The 24,511-nt window shown below is 41.3% G+C and overlaps 2 protein-coding genes and 1 long non-coding RNA gene across 4 annotated transcripts; all 3 read right to left on the bottom strand.

Annotated features, from left to right (window-relative positions):
* Nucleotides 1-4,755: 4,755 nt before the first annotated feature.
* LOC309713211 (C-reactive protein-like) lies at nt 4,756-8,374 on the bottom strand. Its single transcript, XM_082544617.1, has 3 exons — nt 8,002-8,374; nt 7,812-7,887; nt 4,756-6,154 (listed from the first exon to the last, which is right to left on the bottom strand). Exons 1-3 carry the CDS (start codon nt 8,167-8,169, stop codon nt 5,544-5,546), a joined length of 855 nt encoding a protein of 284 aa, XP_082400743.1. The 5' UTR covers nt 8,170-8,374; the 3' UTR covers nt 4,756-5,543.
* An 846-nt stretch (nt 8,375-9,220) lies between these two features.
* On the bottom strand, nt 9,221-16,577 carry stub1 (STIP1 homology and U-Box containing protein 1). Of its 2 annotated transcripts, none has more exons than XM_082543963.1 (8): nt 16,516-16,577; nt 15,247-15,462; nt 14,901-15,099; nt 13,562-13,727; nt 13,380-13,455; nt 13,188-13,244; nt 12,058-12,174; nt 9,221-11,013 (listed from the first exon to the last, which is right to left on the bottom strand). In XM_082543963.1, exons 2-8 carry the CDS (start codon nt 15,358-15,360, stop codon nt 10,888-10,890), a joined length of 855 nt encoding a protein of 284 aa, XP_082400089.1. In that variant the 5' UTR covers nt 15,361-15,462; nt 16,516-16,577; the 3' UTR covers nt 9,221-10,887. The 2 variants fall into 2 exon arrangements, with proteins under 2 accessions (XP_082400089.1, XP_082400088.1); XM_082543962.1 differs by lacking the exon at nt 16,516-16,577 and adding an exon at nt 16,207-16,401.
* Nucleotides 16,578-20,341: 3,764 nt separating this feature from the next.
* On the bottom strand, nt 20,342-24,245 carry LOC309713138. The gene is made up of 3 exons (XR_014278510.1): nt 24,044-24,245; nt 22,162-22,198; nt 20,342-20,734 (listed from the first exon to the last, which is right to left on the bottom strand). It is a non-coding gene; the product is annotated as an uncharacterized lncRNA (long non-coding RNA).
* Nucleotides 24,246-24,511: the final 266 nt, after the last annotated feature.

Genomic DNA, 24,511 nt, shown 5'->3' with positions numbered 1-24,511 from the left:
AGACCTCAAAACATGTACTCACATCCTTAAAAGCACTTTGAACACGGTGAACTACAAAACCAAGTGATCAATAATTCACAGCGAATGTTGAGATGGCATAACAGATCACAGAGAACAGACCGCAATTAAGATGACAGTAATTTATTCCATACGTGTGAATAAATTGCTCTGACTGATATCTGCACTCAAACAGAGTGACTGTGGATGCCGGGGTGTGAACTCTTTTGTGGAGGGAGGACACGACTGCCAAAACCCTGAGCCCGTGTTGGCTATTCTGTTAGAAATGGACTATGGTATAACTGAAAGCGTGTTTTTTACACTACATGTCCTAATGTGAAGCCAGGCTGCAAAATGCGTCAGTACATGGAATAAATAAGTAAAAACATGCAGGGTAGAAGACTCGTCATAAAAGGCCCTCTAAGGCCAGATTAGGGGTGTCATATCTTTAGTATCGGCTGCATTTGTTGTGAAAACCAGAAAGAATCAGACAAACATATGATGGTTTTTTTCTTTCTTTCATCTATGTGTGTTTCTCACCAAGTTTCATACATTTCGGACATAAAGCTATTGGAATCTTATTCAAATTACATCAGCTAAACAAATTAGAGTAACAAACATAATATTTTTCTTAATGTATGTTTTTTGCCCAGGTTTATTATCTTGTTTTATAGTTGTGCAGCCTCAGCCTCATGAGACAAAATTTATCTATTTATTTTTTAATTAATTAAAAAAAAAACCCAATAATTTCTGCCTTTGGCGGATGTGTGGTTGTGGCTCAGGAAGTTGTCGAGCACGTTGTCTACTAATAGTTTGGTGGTTTGGTCCCTGGCTGCTCAAGTCTCAGGGAAGATACTGAACCCCAAATTTCTTCAAGGGCTTGGCTGTAGAAAAAAGTGCTTGTGTGAATGAGACGTGCTGTATGTGGCACTTTAAGTGGATGAGTATAACACTATATGAGAACTGTCCCATTTAACCAGATCCTGTGTGGTGGTACGCTTCTCTCATGACTAGAAGGGAGGAAAAAATATATATTTTCATAGCTTAAAAAGCAGAACTGCAAATTACATAAAACCTTAAAGTTGATTAAACTTGTTTATCCTGTTAAGCTGCTCACTGTGAAACCACAGAACATCCTCCAGTGACCTACCGACACGTTACACTGGGGCACACGAACAACAGCCCGTATCCTCTCTGCCTTTTACATCTACAAAGGCACACACACACAACTGGCCCGGGGGTAAATTAAGCCCTAACATTCCCACAGAGGCTAATCTCCATCCATTTAGACGGCTGTAATATTTAATCAGGAGGCTCTGGACCATCTCCCAGCACCACACGCTGTGGCATGGCTCATATGTTCACAGCAGAGGCCAGCCCAGAGGCGACGGAGGGGAATTCACAGCTAAAAGCCGCAACGCATTCAACCGCAGAGCCTCTCGCGCTCCTCTCGACCTCCTCTCCTCCTCTGATGCTGCTTTCCTTTGGGGTGGAGCAGACAGGAACAGTTAAATATGTTGTGGTGGACGGATTCAGAGGAATGCTTTAAATGTCTGGCCGAATATTGCTTGTTTTGTTAAATATATTGATAAAGTGGGCTATTTAGTGGCATTGAGAACAGTAACATCCCTGTCATATGACTGATAACTGTGCTGCTCTCTTATGAATTTAACACAGGTAGACAAATTCTCACATTTCAGAAACTGAAATCAGTGAATATTTGGCTATTTTTGCAATAAATCCAATAAATAGTTTAAGGGTTGTTTTTTTTTTTTAAAGGACAAAATTTAAGGGGGACTTCACTGAATTGGCTTCTAATAAAAGCATATTTAACAACCGGCTTATGTTCAAATACATAAGCTGTGGCTATGAGTGACCCTCCAAAGATTCCCAAATGCGTCACATAATACAGATAACACAAAGGTAAGCTGAGCCCAGAGGAGCAGCTGATCTGAGCCTCTTTCAGATCAAAACTGTGTATTTATTGAAACTATAATGAGCATGAATGTTCGTCTTTTTCTGCATTTGACAGTTAATTTTTGTTTATAGAAGAAAGACTTAAAAAACCCCTCCAGAATATATCACATACTCTAGTCCCCATTAGTGTGTAAAACAGACTTTACATTTAAATTTAGTGCAATTTCCCTTTAATTCTAAAAGGTTTACCCCTAAATGTAACACAGTGACACTGATACTTATGGCCTTTGCAGGGGACCGACCCCTCTGAAACAGTGTCGGAACATATTATATATTATATATATTAAAGGGCTATTGTCAGGTACGCCCCCACCCCTATTCACCCCCACCTCCACCTTAAACACAGCGACATAGGACACGAGCTGCACTCAGAGGTAGACGGTACGGTGTTAGGTGTCCCGCCTGGAGGTATCACAGCTGCTCTCACACACTCACTCCTGGAAAAGGTCAGGTCTTGCACCATCAGTGTGAAAATCCTGCACCGGGACTCTAACGCATCACTCCACCGCTGATCACACAGAAGACGCTCGGCTCAACTGAAGAAACGACCTCTGCTGTGGTTTTGTGGTTTTATAAACGTAACATCTGCGTCGCTAAATGCCGAGTGATAAAAGTGTCATGCGAGTGGCCGCTGTAACGCCTGCTCCCTGATTCAGACTGACTCTAATGGGAAGGCCTGGTGAATTTTTCATACAGCCCAGAGGGTGAGGACTTAACGCCCATTCTGGCAGATCACAACCTCTAAGAGAGAGAGGGAGAGAGAAAGAAAGAGCGACCTGACAATCAGGTCACATCTTCAGCCCCCACATCAGGATTTTGGTCATAGATTTGAAAATCATACGATTGTATAAAAACCCGGTTGTGCACATGCTTATTTGGTTTATTGTGGCCAAGTGCACTTTTTTCCCCCAAGCTTTTTTTTCAGTTTTGTAAAGTTTGTAGTGACAGACGTCTTTGCAGAAGTGACAGTTTTCTCCGCCCTCTGCTAGACTTTCATATATGTCATATGCTTTTGTCAGTGAATGAATTCCCAAGCTTATGTTGAGAATCTGTAGATTTCATGTCATATTTTTGATTCATACGTCATGCACTAAATCTGTCAAACAAAGCGGGATAATTCTTTCTGCGCCTTATGAAAAGGAAGAGAAAAAAAAGCAGGCTGAATAATGCCCAAGATCCTCAATTTAATGGGCTGAAATTTCTGCAAGAAAGCTCTAAAAAAATTACCCATCTGTTCAGTGCACACATGCCACAGCTCACTCGGATAGCTCGTAGCACTGTCTTGCGTATGCAGATATGTTTTGCCTGGAAATCTATTTGGAGTTGCTTGAAGGAAGCCAGAACGGCCCTCCTTCTGTCTCCCCCTCGCCGGCTCGCACGGGGCTCCCTCTTGCCGTCTATCTCCTCTCGCGTGGAAAACATCTTCACCAGCTCCGTGCACACAAACATGCGCTCAGTGGCATCGCCTCGCCTCCGACAGCTTCCCCAGCACCGTGGGCCAATATGCAGATCTCGTGGGCCCGAGCTGGCAGCACTGTCCGCAAGCGGGACGAGGGGCCCCTCAACTGTTTGTACAGTTGGATTATACATGCAACGCACGGGGACACAGGGAATAATTATCCTCTCTGTGGGGAGGCCACTGATTTTGTCCTCATGTCAAGTCCTCCTTTGCTGCAGAAATGCGAGGGTGCGGTCCCTACGTGTCATCTCATCTGCAAAGCAAACAAATGTGCTGAATTGGAGATAAATTAGGAGAAATGAACACTTACTAACTGAAGACCTGTTTGTCTGTCTTTGTTAGGGGTCATATCACTGCCACTATGTAACCTCTTGTAAGTTTTGAAACTGGAATTTCTATCAATATAAACTATATTAGTAGAAATTTATAAGTATCTATAAAAGAAGAAGTATCCCTCTTGGGTAGAGATGCAAAAAGAAGGAAAAATCAGGCTCTTTTTATGTGTGTGTGTGTGTGTGTGTGTGTGTGTGTGTGTGTGTGTGTGTGTGTGTGTGTGTGTGTACACACGTACCAGAGGGCTAAGAAGCCAGGCATGGGCAGATGGTCTACAAAGGTGTTACCACACAGTGAGTGGGCACTGCGATTGATGCATTGCAACATCCAAGAAGGTGGAACATTTGGCTGCTGACCCGCAGTCAGAACTCATTGGCCCTGCCTTCTCCTTATTTAGCTGCTGCGAGAGAGCCGACGGCTGGTTTGGTCAAAATAAACACACACACACACACACACACACACACACACACACACACACAAGAACGCAGCACTTTCCCACCCTCAAGGAAGCCTGCATGGGCTTGAGTGCTGGAAACTTCTCCGCCGTCTCTGCAAGGAGGTCAGGGCGGTGGTGTAGGCAGGCAGGGCCAGCACGCGCTGGAACTCAGGGTTACTGTGTTACACTTGGATGGAGGAGATCTGACCCCGAGCTCATTCTGAGGCGTCTTTGTGAGTGAAGCAACTCCATACGACTCGATTTTTGCAAGTAACACTTAGGTTTGTTCGCCGTGCTGTAAATTTCCATTGAAATGTCAACTTTAAACGCCACGTGAGAAGCTGTCACTTAAGCTTAAAAGTGAGATTTTACTCCTGGGGTACAGGAGAATGGTAACACACTGATTTGAGAGGCACATATGTCATTTCTATAAAAATGTGATTCTTTTTGCCCTACTATCAGGAGCTGAACCATATCGTCATATATGAGCTGAGCAAAAACTCTTTGTGTGGAAAAAGAAGCAGACGATTATGAAGAGGAAGCTGCCAGAGTTCAAAGATGGAGCACTCTCTTTAATAACAAACATTATTAGTTATGCACACGGCACGCCTTTTATTTCAGACCCAAAAGCGCTCTTACATCAGCTGAAACATGGAAAATTCATGAGTGAGTGCGCTAACCAAAGGCAACGTAACGGATTTCAAACACAGTGATTGCTGTTTGTCTCTCGGTGTGCTTTAAATCATTTGGTCTCCTGCAGAAATAATACCTGCCTCTGCTCGCTGTTCCAGTATCTCCTCCACGGTTTTAACCTCAACGTTACAGACTGACAAATGTGTTTTTCTTACGGCGTGTTTAATTCTGCAGATACATATCTTTATTTGTAAATAATTGTCTTAACTTGAAGTTGCATTGCAGCTTTGAGTTTAAATTCTATATTATTAACGGCTGCTGAAAGCATTATGGTGTAAGGCGTTGTCTTGGTCATTTGGCACTTCTCTTTGAAATATGCAAACAAAACTAAGATTGACACATTTAAATAAATCTGGATTTTATTAATTAAAAAAAATGATGATATATAGCTGATGCTTAATTTTAGACAGCTTGCTGTAATGGTGTGAACTGGCATAGAGTGCCCCCTTATGGACATATCTGGCAACATCAACTCTTGAGTTTGAGATTTACCTTGTTTTTAATGTAATGTTAATGTGAAGAACTTCACGTCAGAATAGTTAAATGGTCACAAAATAAAACACTAAATCTAAGAAGGAAAAGAAGACACGCAAGTCCCACACCGACCTCCAAAGCCTCATCCGTCTCTGCTCTGGACTTCAAATTGAGTCAGTCATCATCCACCACCATCACGTTCCCGGTCACCTCGTACTCCATGGTGGCCCAGTCGAAGATATTCCCTTTGGGGACTTTGTGTCCGTAGTGCCAGCCCTGGATCATGCTCCTGGAGAGCACATAGTCCCACATATTCAGGTCCGTCATTTCCCCCACAAAGCTCTGCGTGGCCTCCAAGCCTCCCAGGTGTTTGTCTGGATCTTGCCCCAGGAGGACGGTGCCCTTCGGACGGATGGTGTGGCCGGGTTTGTAGACCTGGTAGGTGCTACGCTTCCCGTCCACCCAAAAGGCGGCGAGGCCGGTGCGCGACTCCCAGGTGAGGCAGAGGCTGGTGCGGAAGGTGGTGAGTGGGGGCAGGTGAAAGAAGACGCCGTCGCCGCTCAGGTAAAAGGAGATGCGGCCGTCCTTCTCGCGCCACACGTTGAGTTCATCGTAGTCGGCTGTGCGGTAGGCGAACAGGATGATCTGGCGCTCCTCCGGCAGCTCGGTGGCCACACGCATGCAGAGGGTGAAGGCCTTCAGCCCCATCTCCTTCTGCGGGATCAAGGCCACGTAGCTGAAGTCCGTCTCATAGGGGAAGACCAGGACTTTGTCGCTCAGACCCACTGCGGTTAACAAGACGATAAATCTGTGAGTTTATTATGACATACAGGTACGATTATGCAAAGCTTTTCTAATTGTTCCAATGAAGGTGAGATAATAAAAGTAATTTTTTAAGCTGTTTTTAATCTATTGCTGTTTTTAAATTGCCTATCAGTACACAAGGCTACCAGATTCTCAAGCTTTAAAACAACCGCGAATTAGTTCAAATAAATGCAACATATACACTCATCGGCCACTTCATTAGGTTCACCTGTTACCTGCTACTTGATGCAAATACATCAACCAACCACAAAGTTGCAACTCATTTCATTTAGGTATGTGCACATGGTCATGGTGAATTTCAAACTGAGCATTGGAAAGGATAAGAAAGGTGACTTTGAACGTGTTTGTTGGTCTAAGTGTTTATACAAACTGCTGAGCTGCTGGGATTTTCCCACAAAACCATCTCCAGGGTTTATAGAGAGTGGTCTGATTTTATGCCCGAGAGTGAGAGAGAATATGCAGCAAGCGGCGATTCTCTGGGTGACAATGCCTTGTTGTTGTCAGGCATCAGATCAGAATGTCCAAACAGCTTAGAGCTGATAAGAAGAGAGTCAAATAACCACTTGTCATAACTAAAGTATGCAGAAGAGCATCTTAATGACCAACATGTTGAATCTTAAAGCAGAGGGCGCATTTTCTTGGCACATTTTGGGCCTCTTAGTATTGACTGAGCATCATTTAAACACCACAGCCTACCTAAGTATTGTTCCTGACTAAATCCATCCCTTTATGTCCACAGTGTACGCGTCTTCTGATGGCTGCTTCCAGCAAGAATACGCTCTATGTCACAAAGCACAAATCATCTGCAACTGGTTTTTTGAACATGACCACAAGTTGACTAAATACAGTCAGATCTCAGTCCAAAACTGTGCCTTTGGGATGTGGTGGAACTGAAGATTAGCATCATGGATCTGCAGCATGATGCTGTCATGTCTGTAAGGACCAAAACGTTTTCAGCTTAAGGCAGTAAGGATGAAAGTGAGTCCGACCTGGAACTAACAGGATGTACCTAATAAAGTGGCAAGTGAGTTCATCAAAAAACTTTTTTTTTGTAAACCTGGACTAAATGAGCAATAGTTTTTAAAAGATAGCAGGTGTACCCGATTCAAACAAATTTGATCATTAAAGGCTGAAAACGACTGAAACAAAATGTTCTACTGTTGGAGATTTGAAGGAAGAAAAAACTCACTTTAATTTTAGAGCACAGACATTAATTTAAAGATGCAACGTGAAACGAGATATGTCTGTGGACATCTGGCAGTCAGTTGTATGGAAAGACAAAACCAGTCTGTGACTGTCTGGACTCACAGCATTTCTTATGTTAAGGCCTGCACACCAAAGCTCGGTCATCACTACGCTTTCCAGCAAATCAGTAATCCTGTTCTTATTCCTTCAGTTTGAAGTATAAGAAACGAGCTGGGAATATTGGAAGCTTATGAGAAACTACCAAAAACCTTTGTTTATTTTATTCAAAACTGACTTTGTTTATGGAAAATTTAGGTATGATTAAAAGGAATAAATAGCTTGATCAATCTCTAGCGATGGGTTTTGTTCACAAACTTTGGTAAAATGACTTTTTTTTTTTTTGCCTATAAAACGTCGTTTTTAAATCCATACCTTGTGTGGATGAGGAGAAAGTCACAAGCAATAAAACACCCAGCAGAGCCTCACCAAACTTCACAGCGTTGTCGCTCTGCAACACACGAACAAGCATCTGACAGCAGCTCCGGACTGATATCAATTACTGAACTATATTAAAAAAAATGTAAGTATGTGCAAAATTACTGAGAAAAACTGATTTTCTTACCATTTTAATGTTGTGTTGTTGATGTTCTCTGCTGCCAACTCTTTCCCACTCAACAGTGACCCGTGCCTGGTCCTCTTCCCTCCTTGCACAGCCCCTGACGTCAGCTCTTTCAACGATGCTCTGACAATAGGCCTGGTGTGTGAGGGCTGAGTGACACCGTCTGTACATGTGACTGAGCCACGCTCACATCGTTTCATCTATTTCTGTCTGCATCACCATCAACCAGCATGAAGTGTTTACATCAGAGCCTCTAGCATGAACGCATGAAAATTACAGCAGCTCTTGCATCAGACAAACCTTAAAGGTTTTCAGCTGGTGGTCCATTCGTTGTTACACGGGCTTTAGACTGTGAAATACTTGGTTATTTGTTGATTTTTCATAACAATTTGTAACTCCTTCCTTTCCTCCCTCACCAGGTCGGGGTTGCAGTTGGGCACCCCTGGATAGGTTGCCGGTGTGTTGCAACACTGCAATTTAGTTTCTTCCAGGATGCACCCCACCTCTCCTCTTACGACAGCTGGAATAGTTTTCCCTTTGACTGGAAGAAAAAAGATGGATAAACAGGTTTTTCAAGAACTGTGACAGAGCAGTGGATGTTAGTTACTGCCCCTCAGCCTCCTGGCAGTACACTCGTTGCGTGGCACAAACCTGCTGGAAGTACAAGTCAACAGCACATAGATAGATGTTAATGCGCATGACACTTTGTATGAGTAGACTTGAGTTAAAAATGGCACAAAAAAAAGTTTTCAGTAGCACACACAAGTTTCCAAAAGTAACTAACAAAGTACTTTAAATAAATACTTTACCCATGTGATCTGGACCAAGATAAGCAGTAGAAAATGGATAAATTATCAGCCTCAGCTTTAAAACTATGAAGGTTTTAATGCAGATTTCACAATTTTAAAGAGACACTGAAAGCTGCTATCTGAAATTCAAAAACAGGGAAATTGCGCAATGCAGCAGGAAGAAAATCTAAACATCTTTCATTCTCATGTAAAAAAAAACCCCCCCCAAAAAACCACCACTATCGAATCAAACTACAGCCTACTACAGACGCAAACGCACAGTGATGCCTTAAAGAATAAAAACCAAATATAAGATTCACCAAATCAGCATTTATTGCAGGATTAAAATCACAAGCTGTAAAGCTGAAGTTTGTGTGGTGTTGTTTAATGAATTTTGTTTGTTTAAATAAACAGAAACACCAGAACAAACGACCTCGTAATTCACGGTTTAATGGGGACAAACAAAAACTGAATCAGGTGTTTATGTTATCAACATATCTACATTTAATACAGTTTCTCAAGCTCTAAGAGTTCAAGAAAAAAAAAAAGAACATGACAAAAAAAATGAATATCAAGAAACAAAACCTGAAATACACCAACAAATTATGTACACCACCTGCAGCCCAATACAATCCACTAGCAGGCCTAATTCAACACAGACACATTCAGCTGAAAAAGCCTGTAAACTAACAGCACTCGACTAAAAATGCAGTTTACAGAGAGACTGAGGTACAGATGAGATACGGTTTTGTAACTCTTCCAGCATTTCTGTGAAACGGGTCGGGGGGCCACGATGCTGGGGAACTTTAACTTTCTTAAACTTTAAAGTTAGGTTCACACAGGCGATTGGTTTCCGCAAGCTTCTGCGGCCGATTTCTTCGAAACTGTGAGGAGAAGGTGCATAAAAATCAACAGCGAGAAGGTGGAAAAACAAAAAAACCCCAGAAACACAGCTTATCTTTGTATTTTGATACAAAGGAGAACAAAATTCACTTCATGCTTGATGCGAGCGTCCACTGTCATACCAGGTAAACAGCACGAGACACAGACAGCACGGACCAGTCCTCAAAGCAGCTGATGTAATCGGTCCAATCCAAACATTTAACGGTTTTAAATTATTATCCAGCAAAAAGAACACATTTATTGGGTTTTTTTTGTAATACAGCATTTTGTTTTCTGCTTCCAGTTTAAAGGCCTTTCAGTTCAAGGCTCGTCATGAAAACCTTAACATTGTCCTGATACTTAAAAAAAAGCATCTTGAATTACTGAAGGTTAAGTCCAAACCTAAGGAATATATAATGAATACATTCAGTTCATCTCAATTGTCTGTAATGGGGTGTGATTGATATGTGAATAAAACTAAACAAACTAATAAAAACGTACACTGTGGTGAGGTGGCCGTATGAGAAAGGGACTCGTTTCCCTTTCCGATTATCGATTATTTTAAAACTTGCATACAAACAACCCTCGTTCGCGACAGGTTTTTGGCATTTTAGTTACCACTTCGATAAATGTACATTAAGAAGTGGATGAATGCTAAATTACTTAATGGAAAAAGATGACTAGAAAATACTAGAGTAAACATCAAATAAGCCAATGTTTTCATCAATTCTGCCACCAAAAGTGTGGATTTTTTTTTCTTCTTCTTTTTTTTAAAATAATTGATGGTTTGTGTGAAACACTGGAGTGCAATGGTGATGCTTTCCGACGACTGTGGCACTCAGAGAAAGAGAGAAGAAGAGGGAGGACCTGAGAGAGAGGCCCATATTTGAGTAAAGAAAGGAGTCGGGCTTGAAAAGACCAGAAACATCGTGACAGAGAGGAAGTCAGAGAGAAAGACTAGAAGGAGCAGAATGAAAGGAGGTTTTAAAGGGAGCAGCAGGCCATGGATGCCTCAGACGGTGAAGATAAGGGAGGAGAAAATGGGAGAGAGAGGAGGCAGACCAAGATACGTGGCTCCCGTTTGGTAGTCCTTAGTGTGGCTTTTCCTGCTTGTGTAAAGCACATATCCAGGCAAGGGGTGATCTGTTCTCTATAGTCTTGTGTTATCCAGGCTTTGAGTTGGGTTTGGGGGCATGAAGGAGAAATGGGAGCTCTCTCCTCAGTAGTCCTCCACCCAGCCGTTCTCCTGGATAAAGGCGTCTATCACTTCCTTCATAGCCAGGTTGGGGATCAGCTGATCCTGGGTCAGGGGACTCCTGGTGACTGGGTCAAAATGACCAACTCGCTGCACAGGGAACACGTTAAGACACAGTGTTAGCGTCAATGGATGATTTTATGAAAATAAGAAAAAAAGAAGCACACCTGCGCTATGAAATGCTACTCTGGCAGAATGAAAACGTGCTGCTGGACATTATACATTAATTATAAATGTGCAGCATACGTTGAAATACAGGACAGAAGGCCAAAGAGAGTTTGTACAATTCTAGGGAGCTCGAACTTCAATATTTGGCATGACCATCTTTATTTTTCAGCACAGTCTGAACACAGTCTCAGCTTTTGTCGTTTCTTTAAGTAGCCGTCAAGACGCACTGATGACAATCTGAACCAGAAAAATTTGGAAATTTGGATTAACTTGTGGGGATAGGTTAATTGGATAATCCAAATTGCCACTAGGTATGAATGTGAGTGTGAATGGTTGTCTGTCCCTGTGTGTTAGCCCTGCGACAGACTGGCGACCTGTCCAGGGTGTACCCCGCCTTTCGCCCTATGACAGCTGGGATAGGCTCCAGCGCCCCCCGCGACCCTGAAAAGGATAAGCGGAAGCGAATGGATGGGATGGATGGATGGATTAATTCACCATGTTTCATAGGTTCAACCACAGGAATTTGAACAAATGATGTGTTTATGAGACAGGCTGCTAGTGAAAAAGAGCTTAAAGATACAATTTAAATAGTGTTTTTTCCCAGGGTGGGGCGCACTGTGTGTGTGAATGGGTGGATGACTGGTTGTGTAAAGCGCTTTGGGGTCCTTAGGGACTAGTAAAGCGCTATACAAATACAGGCCATTTACCATTTAGACACAGCACTGGTTCGTCCTTTGAGTTAGGTGCTTTTTCTATGCTTTATGTTGCTTAAACAAAAAAAGAAAACAAAACAAAAAAGGCATTCATATGAATACTGAGTGAAGAAGCAGCAGGTCCCCATAGACAAAAGTTGAAAGAGCTTCAGGAAGCCTAAAGAACTATTGCTTAAGACGGCTTAAAAAATAAAAAAGTCAAGAAGCGGGGCTCAAGACTTTTGCACAGCACTGTAAGCAACAATCATTTCACCTGTAGGTGCTCTTCAATGTCCTTGCGATCATAGGTGATCCCACTGGGTGTGATGCAGGGCTCCCTCATCAGCTCAAAACTGATCTTCCCACAAAGATAATCAGGAATCTCTCGCTTCTGACGGGAACAAACAAAATACAAAGAAGCATCACTCTGACCTAATACTGAGAGATCCTGTTCATGGCTCCATCCCCTAAAATCAGGGGTGTCAAACACAAGCCCCGGGGGCCAGAATTGGCCCGGCAAAGACTCTGAGCCGTCCAATGGATGGCATCAGAAAATGTAAATATTGGACTTTTAACTGTATTATCACAAGTTTTATAACATTTATAACATTTCCTAAACATGGCCATTCATATTACACTAAAGTAACTGAGTAAGAAATAAGCAATTAGATGAGAAAAAAAGTTCCAGTTTTTTCACTTTCTACAATAGAAATTTCTGGGATTTTTTTGTAATTTTCAGTTTAACTTCTTAGACTGATGGAGAGAGAGTTCGTATGGTTGGGCCCACTTAATATGAAAGTGGGTTTATGTGGCCCACGGTGTAAACTCTCATAGAGCCTAGAGTCACAGCTTAAACTGTTAATTTTTTCTTGCTATAAAATGGTAACAAATTATAGCCACAGTAATCCGTTTTCCTTTCTCACCCTTTTCAGCTTTTTTCTATACCAATTATATATTAAAGACTGTCGACAGAAGTGCCACAAACCCGAAGCTACTGAAGTTGAAACTCTTTGAGTCAACTTTTCTCTAAGCAGAACACCTTCTGAGCCAGACGGGAGAGAAACACTCGGCAGACGCGACGGTGTCGTTTAAATTACATGACAATTGCCACAGCCGACAACTATCTATAGCGAGAGCCTTGGCACACAAGCAGTGACCGTTACCATAGGAACAGCAGCAGTCGAAAACAAAAAGTAGCTGTTTATCTGAAGTCCAAGTGGATTTTTAAAGAGATCACAAGCCTTATGTCAACATGTAGCCTGACTGCAGACAGAAACAAATGTGTGTATTTACAGTAGGTATGCGTGTACTGTTAGCATCTGTCTGTGTTAGCCAAGCTGTAGGCTAATCACGGATTTGTCAGCGTTGCACGAGTACGAAGCATTAGTTAAAAATCGTACTCACTTTTCTTTTCTCGTCCACTTGAGAGAAGAGCTCATCCATATCCATTAGATACTTGTCCTTTCCACGTCAGGGTTTCAGAACAACCGGACATATGAATGAATATTCAATTTCATTTTAAAAAACACACCAGTTTAATATTTGTTCATTAGAGTGACACTAATTACAAAGAGTAAACAAAATGCAAAAACATACATGTTTTGAGGAGATCTTGGCAGCGTCGCCTCCATTTTGATTGTCATCTTGTTTTTCTTTGTATTCTTCTAGTTCTCTGCAAAAATAAGGAGCTAATTTAAATTTATCCATGCAAGACAAAATGACACCTACATGCCAAATTATCAAAATAAAAATGAGATTGTGGTGCTTCAAAGCCTCACCTTTCCTTCTCAGCCAGTATAAGTTTGGTCAGATAGGCGTGTAACTCGTTCTCCTGGTTGATGCGCTTCTCCTCAATACTGTTCCAGCGTTTTTTCTTGGCAATGCGCAAAGCACTGGGGATGTCATCTCCGAAATTCAGCCTTTGTTCTTTTGCCAAGTTATAAGCTGTAAAAGAAAAACACAGCTACAGCAACGTGGCTTTACAGTTAAAATGCTGCCTTCAAAATATCTAAACAAGGTAGATTCAAAGATGTTAATTAGGAGTGCGACAGTTCTGAATCCACAATACAAACATCCAGCAGTGTTCCCACTAACCCTCTGACTTGCAGCTCTATTACTAATCAGCGTACTGATGTTACAGACAGGCCAGACGTATCATGTTATTGTAAAGAGCAGGTATGTAAATACATATGGGAAATAGCACTGGCAATAGCCATGTGTAATAATAATGTAATTAGCCATGTGTAACCATTAAAGAATGCCAGTTTGCTAAAAGCTGATATTAAAAAAAAAAGTTCCTCCAAAGAACAAACTGAGTTTCTCTTTTGTTCATGATTAAACTGTAGCCACCTAAGATTCACTATCAGTGTTTGCATTAACAGTGAGTAACCATGACCTGCACTTATCTAACATATTTTGTGTACTTTTCTTCTTAATCGATCAGCTGCAGCCCACAACAAAGCCATGGGCTGACTTGGAAGTCAGCAGCTGCACGAAGCACTGCGATAAAGCGCTCAGGGAGTCTGCAGAGAGTTCGACCTGTAGAAATATCTGCAAGCCAAACTTGCCAAAGATACAGGCTCTCCATGCAGGGAGGAGCATCCCAAAACAAGTTTGCTAAACTGGTGAAAGGCTCTCCTATACTGTGAGTTATTCCACTTTTGAAAAGTGATTTATTTCTCATTAAGTTGTGGAATTACTTTGGTCCATTTTTCACGACTGAGTAATAGGCGGGCTTCCAGTTTTTTATAAACTAAGCGAAACTAGTAGTCACAAATCATGGTTAGCGTTAGATTGGCGTTTCAATTATCACTGAATTACTTTCTGTAAAGTCTCATAACCATACATTCATACATCATTTCATATAGTGAAGCTTCATCCAAGAGAAGCAACCATAACACTGAGTGGAGACAAAATTCCAGCTTTCCTTCCTTCTAACATATCATTACACTGACAACAGCTCATGCAAACATATGCTGTGCCTCAGAGAAGAGCTCCCAACCCTGTGAGGCCTCACTGATCTTAACAATTAACTTTCACATGAATGAGGAACTGCACGAGTAAATTTGCGCAATGCACCAGCAGCATTTTCACCATCATTCTGGAGTTTTTTCTGACCTTTCTGTAGGTTCCCGATGGCCTCATCGTAGTTCTCCAGCTCCAGGTGACACTGACCCAAGAAGAAGTGTGCCTTAACTGATTGACTGTCCAGCTCCAGCGCATGCTTACAATCTGCCAGGGCTTTGTCATGCTGCTGCAGCTTCACATAGCAGAGAGCTCGGTTGGTGTAGTATACTGCCACGGATGGATTACGGTTCTGTAGAGAATCAGAGGACAATAAACGTGCATTGTAACCTCATTTTTCATCTAGAGGGAATCTGCATCCACTTCGTTTCACTTAGCTTTAATAAAAGAAGAAGAAAACAAAGACATCACTGCAGCATTTGTGTCAGAAATTACTCACAATAGCTTTACTGTAACACGTAGCAGCCTCCTGGTACTTGCGGCAGAGGAACAGCCGGTTTCCCTGCTCCTTCAGCTCCTGCGCGGTGGAACTCTTCTCCGGGCTGCCGGCCATCTTCTCCACCGGCTCCGCGGGGCCCGCCTCGCCCTGCTTCCCTATCCTGTTCCCCGTCTCTTCGGCTGGCTAAACGACAGGTTTAAGAATGCCCCGTCCTTCCTGAGGTCACACACACACAACAACAAGAACAGAGACACAGTTTCAGTGAACATTCACTGCAATGCACCTGCAATGCGCGTCTTGAGCGAATTAGGTGCAGTGGGTTGATGCCACCCAAAAGGCATCCGTTTAATTTGCTGACTGCGCTCACAGCTGAAAACTACAGCGAGGTGGCTGCACCGCCGGCGAGTTAACTATTCATGTGACGGATATCAGAGGCGAGTCAATGAGCAGCACAGCTGGCTATCACCAAACATCACATAGCCGCGGTCCTTAGCATTGCATTTAAGCGCAGTGTTACACTGAAAGCTGTAGACGAACAGTATTAACAAACAATAGTTTGTTAATACTCGCTATTGTTTTACTCACTAAAACTGAAATACAGCCGTTACACAAGCACACACACGGACAATGCTGCCAACTCTGGTCACCAGCAGACAAGAGATCGCTGCTATGCTAGCATGGCTAAGCTAGCTCAGTAAGCGATGTTGTCGCTTAATGCCGGGTGGCTGGCTAGTTTGAAGACAGTAAAGCTCACTCACTCGATATAACCAGCAGCTAGTTAGTAGGTTAGTTCTGTAACAATTGTGGGACTGAAAGAGTCGTCTCGACATTTGTTAACCACAGAAAAGAAAAACCAGCTAACGCTACGTTAGCTTATTTTCCACACAGCTCACTGAGGTTTAGTTTACCTTCTGTCCCGTACAGGGTTTGTTTCGCGGTTATACGGTTTTCAACTCTTACCTTTCAGCAGGAATCCCACATCCAAGAGAAACCAGTTTTATGTAACTCAAGATCAAATCTTTAATCGATTAATTTTTCCCCCATACGAGCTGTCATGACAGGTTGTTGTTATGCTGACGTCAAGCGCTTTGACGCGAACTCGACGGAAGCCGGGAGTATGACCAGTCCAGCTTCATGTCTATACAGCGCATACCCTTAAGTTCACCCAGTTCACACCACATCAATATGAACTTCCGATTAAATAGACAATTAAATACGACCATCTAACTGTATAAACAGTTTCTATAAGCATAATTACGAGCTGCATACATGCAATCGGTCTTCTAAGGTGTGCATTCTTCTTCTTCTTCCGCTTGCTCCCTTTAGGCTCCTAATGGAAATCTGACCATCTCTTGTGCTATTCTAGTTCCTATTGTTGGTTCCTGTCTCTTTCACTTCTTAACTAGCCTACTTCAGAGGAGACACGCTTAATTTTAACAATCTACATTCATTTGAATACATTTCCTTTTAAAAAATATTATATGTGAAAATTAATCATCAAAATCTACAGTTAACAAAAAGGGACCAAACCTTTGAGCATCTCAAAATTGCATCTGTGATGATATGAAAGAGGTAATATATCCACCCATTCTGTCTCCAGTGTGCTCTTAAATGACTGCTACAGCCTTCTGAACTTCCACTGTGGGAAAAATAAAGAAAGCTAATAACTGAGAAGAGAAGAATGACTGCTTTTGCGCAGAGCAAATTAAAGATTAAAAAGTAGAAATTTCACACTGATTATCTTGGATGACTTATATTAATTCATAAAGTTCATACATAAAAATCAACGCTGTCACAGTGATAAGGTCACAAGTTCTTTTCCAGAAAACAAAACCATGAAACATTTTGCACTTAAATGCCAAAGAAATTGGTTTAGTTCAACTTCAAATACAAGAATAAAAGCGCTTCTCCGAGTCAGCTGACACTGAGAGGAGGGCTGATGAAGACTAACCCATCCTTGATAAAATATGTATTATATTAAATCTGCAGTGTAGAGGCTTTGCAGACCTGAAAGCTGGAGGTTCAACCGGCTGCACAGTTTCTGTCTCCCTATAGAGTCAAACTGTGTGCATGCACCTCAGCAGGCAAATACATAAGACCTGTGTGTGCTTATGAAAGAAACAGAAAAGATGAAAGACTTATGGAGCTGGCACAGGAATAAGAAGTGCTCCGGGGACTGGAGGGTGGAGAAGGATGCTGTTTGTGTGGCCCAGCATGGACATCAGCAGCTTCCTCTGTGTCCAGCCTTTTCCAGATCCTTCCTCCACCTCCTCTCTACTCTCGCTCCATTACCTTGTCACTTTCTATCTGTTTTTATTGCCGGTCCACCTTTTCTCTTTCTATCACTCCCTCGCCCTATCTTCCTACCCACTTCTTTCACATTATGTTATTCGTCTTTCTTTCTCTTTCCTCCTTCTTTCACGCTTTTACCCCCTCTGTTTTTCTGTATTTCACCACTCTATCTTTCTCGTTATTCCTGTGCTGTTTCTTTACCTCTCTCTCTCTCTCAAAAAATCTCCTCCCCGCACCTCCACCTGTGAGTGTTTGTACTTGGAGTTGAGTTCTCCTCATCTTTATGTGTGTTCTCCCTGGGATGCACATACAGATACAGTGTACAGTTTGGTTCATATAAACTGAACATGTTGTGAATCAGTGAGCCAGCAAGAAACAGACACAGAAAAAGGAAGTCTATTATTTCCTAGTCAGCTGCTCCAGCCTCTGTAAGAGTTAGATCATTATCCTGAAGAAATCCTGCAAGCATATCATATCAATTCAACAGAGAACTGTTAAGATTATGTTTTTCCATAAACTTCAGGAAGGCACCTACACTCACTGACCCCTATTTTGCCTTCAGAACTGCCTTAATTCTTCATGGCACAGATTCAACAAGGTGCTGGAAACATTCCTGGAAACATTAGTGCATACTGAGATGAACGCATCGCACATTTCATGCAGATTTGTCAGCTGCATATCCATGATGGCAATCTCCTGTTCCACAACATCCCAAAGGTGCTGTGTGGGTTTGAGATCTGGAACCATGTTTCCATCTGTGACCCTACCATCTGGATGTTGCCACAGAACCCGAGACTCATCAGACCAGGCAACATTTCTCCAATCTTCTGTTGACCTGGTGTGGTCTTCTGCTGCTGTAGATCATCTGCTTAGAGGTTTGACATGTTATACATTCAGAGATGCTCTTCTGCATTCATCTGCTGTAACAACTAGTTAAATTAGACTCAAAGCAGTCTGTCCATTCTCCTCTGACATCACCCAGAGAACTGCAGCTGATTGGATAGTCTCTCTTTTTCAGACCATTCTCTGTAAAATGTAGAAATGGTTGTGTGGCAAAATCACTTTTCCTCCCCATTCAGACGCTCAGTTTAAACTTCAGCAGGGCGTCTTGACCACGTCTACATCCCTAAATGCATTGAGATGCTGTCATGTGATTGGCTAATGAGATATCAGTGCATCAAAATATCATCTCAATCTCAGACGTACTTTCCACTCATTCTTTTCTGGTTATTATTAAAATATATATAATTTAATTCCTCAATGATCCCTCAGTTTTTTCCCCCTATTATTTTTGCACTCTTTACTGCACTACTCTTCTCTGCCTACTGTACAGCCTACATGCATCATGTGGCTGAAGAAGAGAAGCACAACCTCAAATCACCAGCAGGAGGCGCTGGATGATAAAACTTCTTCCAAACATCTTTTCTTTTTAATGGTTAAAAAAGTTTCTTTGGTATTGGAGAAAATTAAAATAAAAGTGAACGAAGTAAAATTGTACTAACATTAAAGTAATACGTGATGTGCAAAAATATTCAAAACCTTTCATCACAGTTGTGGTTTAATATGCTCAAGGAGGGGTCCGATTAGGGAAATAAATTCGGCATATATGCGAGTTGACATCCCACCCACAGAGAGGGCTATAGATGACCTTTATGGGCCTTTATCATATGCACAACATTCAAGTTTAGCAGTGGAGGAATTAGCAAGATGCGATTGAGGACAGGGTCACTTTCATCCTAGCCTGCTGGGCCTCTGTAAAGACTCCACACAGAGATCAGTGTGTGAAGATTAAGCCACATCTCCTGAGCAAACACACTGATAAATGTGTGAAGGGGGCCTCTACAACACAGGACCACCAAGCCCTGTGTGTCCCCCAGCTGTGTTTACCTATCTCCACCGGCCTGGTCCCCCGATCCTTCAGAACACCCACCTATCTAACTAATCTGTAGGTCACAAGAACACAAAAGTCTTCCCTCCTGATTTTAATTGAAATGGACACAATATCAGAAAAACTTTCACAGTTTACTGCGGGAAAAAAACTTTAATAAACTCAACGTAATAGTTTTTTTGTTTGTTTTTTTAACAAGTGAGAGTCTATTTAAAATGTTAATGAATTGCACTTACATCTTAACTGTGTGATTTTTCCACAATAAAATAGGTGTTACATGTCAGCAATAATTTTATGTAAGAAAATCTGTTGTATGCACTGTTACAGGTTTGTGAGGAATCAGTATTACCTTCTTTCACATGTATTTTCTTATTTACTTAGATTCCTTCTTTATTTGCACCCAGTCCAGTTTTCTCAATGCACATCAGAATTCTGTCTTTTAACAAAAGATGATAATTATACTCTTATAATATATCTGTAGTGTTTGTCTGTACAGCAGGGATGGCTCGTTACTTTACCCTGGAGCAAAATGATGAGGGACAGTAACACTTTCTAATACGGCCCATATTAGAGCCCAATATGGCACAGGCCATAATCTTCCCTTTTTACATCTCTATTTTTATATTCATTGTGTTGATGTGCATGATGGATGTTTTATTGTTCAGTTGTCTTTTTATTAATTGTCCTTACCAGCATACTTATCAAATAAGCAAAAATAAACATTGGAAAATTAGGCCTACACTGCAAATAAATCATATCTGGGACTGCATTCCCAGAAATGTAAGTGCATTTGATTTGCAAATGCTTTGGTCATTGTTGAGTTTTTGCAAGAATAAACATAAACACACCCTCTTCAGACAATTTTATTAAGGAAATTTGAAAGGGATTGGCCGTAAGAAAGTACTCGATCAGTTTTCTGTGCATTTCCCAGGTGTAAAAATCTATGTAAACAAAGTTGCATGCTAAAAAGGTGGGAGAAAGTGAATAGATTTGGTGCTTATCAATTAAAATGGTCCGCTGTGTTTAAAGTATTCATTGCTTACATTTAAACTCCCTCCATCACAGCTTTTCACCAACTCCTCCCATCCAATATACCAACCGTCGTCAACCCCCCCATCAAACCCAACGGCTGCCCACTGCACCAGCTGGCCGCGCTTCCAGTCACCTTGGCAACGAGACCAGGAAGTTGCCCGGCTCCTCTGGCACAGCTGAAAAGCTGCCACTTCCTGATTGAGTCTGGTCTTTCTTTCTCTGTGTGTAGTCGTTTTCCCATTTGGCAGTGGTCTCCACTATTTAGCGCCAAAAAGCCTGAAAAGACAAAAAGAAGAAAAAAAAGGGGGGTGAACACACTCTCCTTAGGACTGAGCGAAACCCCAGGTTCAAAACGGGAGACACAAAAGCAGCATTTATCCACAGTGGTGGCTCTTAGGTGGATTTGCTCATTTTGAACAGACAAACGTTTTATAGACTTATGGCAGTTTCTTCAAGTGGGTCTGAATGCAACGTGTACAAAACAGTAGAGAAATAAATGCACAAAAAGTAGTTCTACTTTGTTTTCTATAAGAAGATCAACACAGGAAAAGAGTAAATTATTCATGTTCTCAGATATATGTCTAAAAATGTTTGCAAACACGCTGCAATCTGACTGCTTATTCATGCATAAATGAACACACATCAAGCTCTCTGTTAGAATTTTCCTCTTCATGTCCATTGAATTAGCCTGCTCCTTTGGTCAAATGCATAAACTTGAAGATCCATCAGGTATTTAACGTCACTTCCTGTTTCACCCAGCTGGATCTTTCTGACCTGAGACACATTTGATCAATTTGTAAGAAGTTTATATTCCCACAATAACACAGATGATTTTTATTTTTTGCCTTTTTTCACAAATTTGGTACGAGTGGCCCTCTGTGTGCAGGACGTATCTTCATTTGACAAACAATTAAATGAAGTGGTTAAGATCAGATTCTTCCTTAGACTGGGACAAAAAAAGAGAGATCACATTACTCCACTGTTAGCAAGCTTGCACCGGCTCCCTGTGGATTACAGAATCCAAGTGCACTGTTTGTGTTTAAAGCCTTAAATGGTCTTCCACCTGCATGTGTTGGATATACAGCGTGCATATACTCCCATATGGTCTATGGCCTTCAGCTCAGTTAATCCTGATCATCATAATTCTTGCATAGTCCCACACGTATTTTAGTGAAAAGTAATTTAGGCGTTACTGATACTGTAACAACCAAAAAATATAGATTAGTTATATGTGCCAATAACTTATAAAATAGGGTCATTGTTGAGTGTGATCCTAATAACAAAATACAAAATAAAATGAGCTGCATTAGCGCTTGCCACCAAAATTATTTTTGATACCAGTGAAGCACCATATTTTTTTTATGTTATTTGAATAGGATTAAATGTGGGTTGCATTGGGTTTCCTCTGGTATTTTCCTCTGGCCTTGTCAATAGTTTTGTAATCATTAAAAAAAAAAAAAAAAGACCAGCTGGCTTTGTAAACGTGCCTTTAATGCATCTTAACTCTAAACATGCTAAAGTTGCTAAATTTGCCTCCTCAGGTTAAGAGTTAAATGAGGGATATCCTACTGCTGCCCCACAGGCAAGTAAGAGAAAAGCCAGAGATACCAGAGGAGTCAAAGGTCATCCACACACCTCTGCAGCCCTGATTAAACTTTCTGACAAAGGGAGGGGGGGGGGGTGAAACAGCTCATCAACTTTACCTCCTAAAAAGATGGATCCTGTGTCTGGATCCGGGTCCTGCACAAACACAAACAGGGAACAGAATGTGCGTTATTAACGAGCATTGAATCAATCATTGCAAAGTTTAAAAAAATAACCAAAAAACTCTTTTAAACTCTTAATAAACCAAATACTAAAACTCTAAATGGCACATGTTTTTCATGTTGTCAGACTAGTTGCAACTATCTCCATATATTCAACGTTTTTCTCATCATTTTACTCAACTACGCTGAAATCAAAGAGTTTGTTTTGGAAATCTGCAGTGTTAGTCCAACAATCTTTCACACCCTGGGGGGTTAACAGCTGACTAGCTGAAATACCCTCACTTAAAAAAAACAACAAAAACACACACACACACTACCGTGGATTGATGTGTGATGGCTGGGGATGGAGGCAGCTGCTCAGTGGTCTGTATAATAGGACCGAGATTTTGGAGGGAAATCAAACCTGCTGTCTCAGACTACTGCGGGGATGCACTGGGAAATTCATCCACTCTTAATTTAGCACCGCGTTAACTATCAGCATTGCTGGCATCTAATTAGGAATAACATTTTATTTTCTCTTTTCTGATTACAGGCTGTACAGGGACAGACTGACTTTGTTTTAATTATAATTAACTTTTCACAGTTGTAGGCTAATTCATTACATTATCAACTGAAAAGCAGTTGTTCTGGTAAAGCTTGTGCAGGTTACCAGTGATGACTAATCACTGTATTTTCTAACTTTGAAAACCAATGGGGATCTCCACAGGAGAGAAGGACCCAGCAGGGGTACCCAAAAAGTGACTTTCCCTCCCTGTGTGGTGGTTGTCTCTGCCTTTGTGCAGCTTCTCCCTTAACTCTTCAAATATCCCCTCAGGTCAGGCACTCCGGGGTCACTGGTCTCCACCCTGTCCCCACCCCCACAGCCCTATCCAAAACAATCCAAAGGAGCTAAAGCAGCCATAATGAGCCAGGGGCTACGCATGTGCTGCATGTGTGTGTGTTCGGGCTTGTTTTAGTATATGAGTGGGGTCCCAAACTGGGCACTCACTGGGGTTAGAATTGTGTTAAAATCAGGGTTATACATTTAGTTATGATAGTCTTATAGTAGGGGGCTGGAAAACGCATTGTATATACGTAAAGTGACAATAAAGATAGAAATGGAGATGCCTTTCAGAGGAGTCAGACACAGAAATTCAGACACAGAAATGGAAACCATTGCTTTCCATTTGTTTATTCTGGAACTATATACAAAGACAAGTACATGCACAGAGAATCATATTTGTTTATTTATACATAGCTCTTAAGCAGCTTTTAAAAAGCTCCAGTTTCATTTTTTCTTTTCTGTGGATTTGATTAAGAAATTTCACAAACTAGATTTAACCCACTGACCTCTGCAAAGCTACAGTGAATGTGAGAGAATAGTTAGGAGCTAACAGCTAACGTTGTTAGCTAAGATTACTCTTCAATAACTTTTACTAGATTAAATAAAATAAAGAAAGGACAAAATTAGACTGAATATTTCTTTCTCGTGTAATGAAACTGTTCCTGAAATTAAATGATATAAACAGCCATAAACAGCCAGAGCCAAGAACAAGAACTTGACTGACTAGTGTTTATTTTTAGCTAGCATGTTAGTTATTAGCTTGTTAGCAACATAATATTAGCTCACCCTGAAAGTATACACGATTGCTTTTATGCTGTTGTAGGCATTAAGATGGATAAATTAGTTTCTCCTATGGAAAACTGATATATACATGTTGAAAAAATTTGGAAAGTATATAAGTATATTTTAATGTTTTTGATTTAAATCATATGAACACACTGAAGTCACACACTATAACTAAAAATGGTAAAAGGGAGCATTACTCGCATTACTTACTGGTTTGCATTGCTGCCCATTTGAACCTCAGAAATGCAGCTTATGATCATGCTGTGTTTTTCATTGTGCATTTTCACCACTACAGAAAAAAACACCTCATCTTTAGACTGAAGCCTATCAGCTTATTAGTGGCAAGCTACATAATGCTTACTGGGTACAAAAATGAAACTATTTAGTGTTGGTATCCTGTGAGAGACTTGCACATTAGAATAAGAGGCCTGAAAAAAAAATCTGTTTCTTTAAATGGACATCTGAGACAAAGTGGTTGAGGAGCCAAACAATGCAGCAACCCAAGCCAACATATCTGATTGTTAGAGAAATGATGTCCAAAATGAACACCAACACACTTGGGAGGAAGCTCAGAGTTTAGGATTGTAACCACAATGAGTCACAGAGAAAAATTTTGAAGCCAAAGTATGGTTTACAGTGATTGGCTTTAGCCTCAGTGACACACCTTAAAAACACACG

The sequence above is a fragment of the Aulonocara stuartgranti genome, assembly GCF_965226115.1.
Source record: "Aulonocara stuartgranti genome assembly, chromosome: 8".
NCBI classification, from domain to species: Eukaryota; Metazoa; Chordata; class Actinopteri; order Cichliformes; family Cichlidae; genus Aulonocara; species Aulonocara stuartgranti.
This window is presented reverse-complemented; position numbering and strand designations above follow the sequence as displayed.

What these genes read in the sequence shown, in the direction of transcription:
- LOC309713211 (XM_082544617.1), bottom strand. Translation starts at nt 8,169, where the DNA reads ATGTACAGACGGTGTCACTCAGCCCTCACACACCAGGCCTATTGTCAG. An exon ending in AACAACACAACATTAAAATG is followed by an intron (nt 7,888 to 8,001) that starts GTAAGAAAATCA and finishes CGTGTGTTGCAG; the next exon opens with AGCGACAACGCTGTGAAGTT. An exon ending in TTTCTCCTCATCCACACAAG is followed by an intron (nt 6,155 to 7,811) that starts GTATGGATTTAA and finishes TGTTAACCGCAG; the next exon opens with TGGGTCTGAGCGACAAAGTC.
- stub1 (XM_082543963.1), bottom strand. Translation starts at nt 15,360, where the DNA reads ATGGCCGGCAGCCCGGAGAAGAGTTCCACCGCGCAGGAGCTGAAGGAG. An exon ending in CCAAGATCTCCTCAAAACAT is followed by an intron (nt 13,245 to 13,379) that starts GTATGTTTTTGC and finishes TGACGTGGAAAG; the next exon opens with GACAAGTATCTAATGGATAT. An exon ending in AAGTGGACGAGAAAAGAAAA is followed by an intron (nt 12,175 to 13,187) that starts GTGAGTACGATT and finishes TGTTCCCGTCAG; the next exon opens with AAGCGAGAGATTCCTGATTA.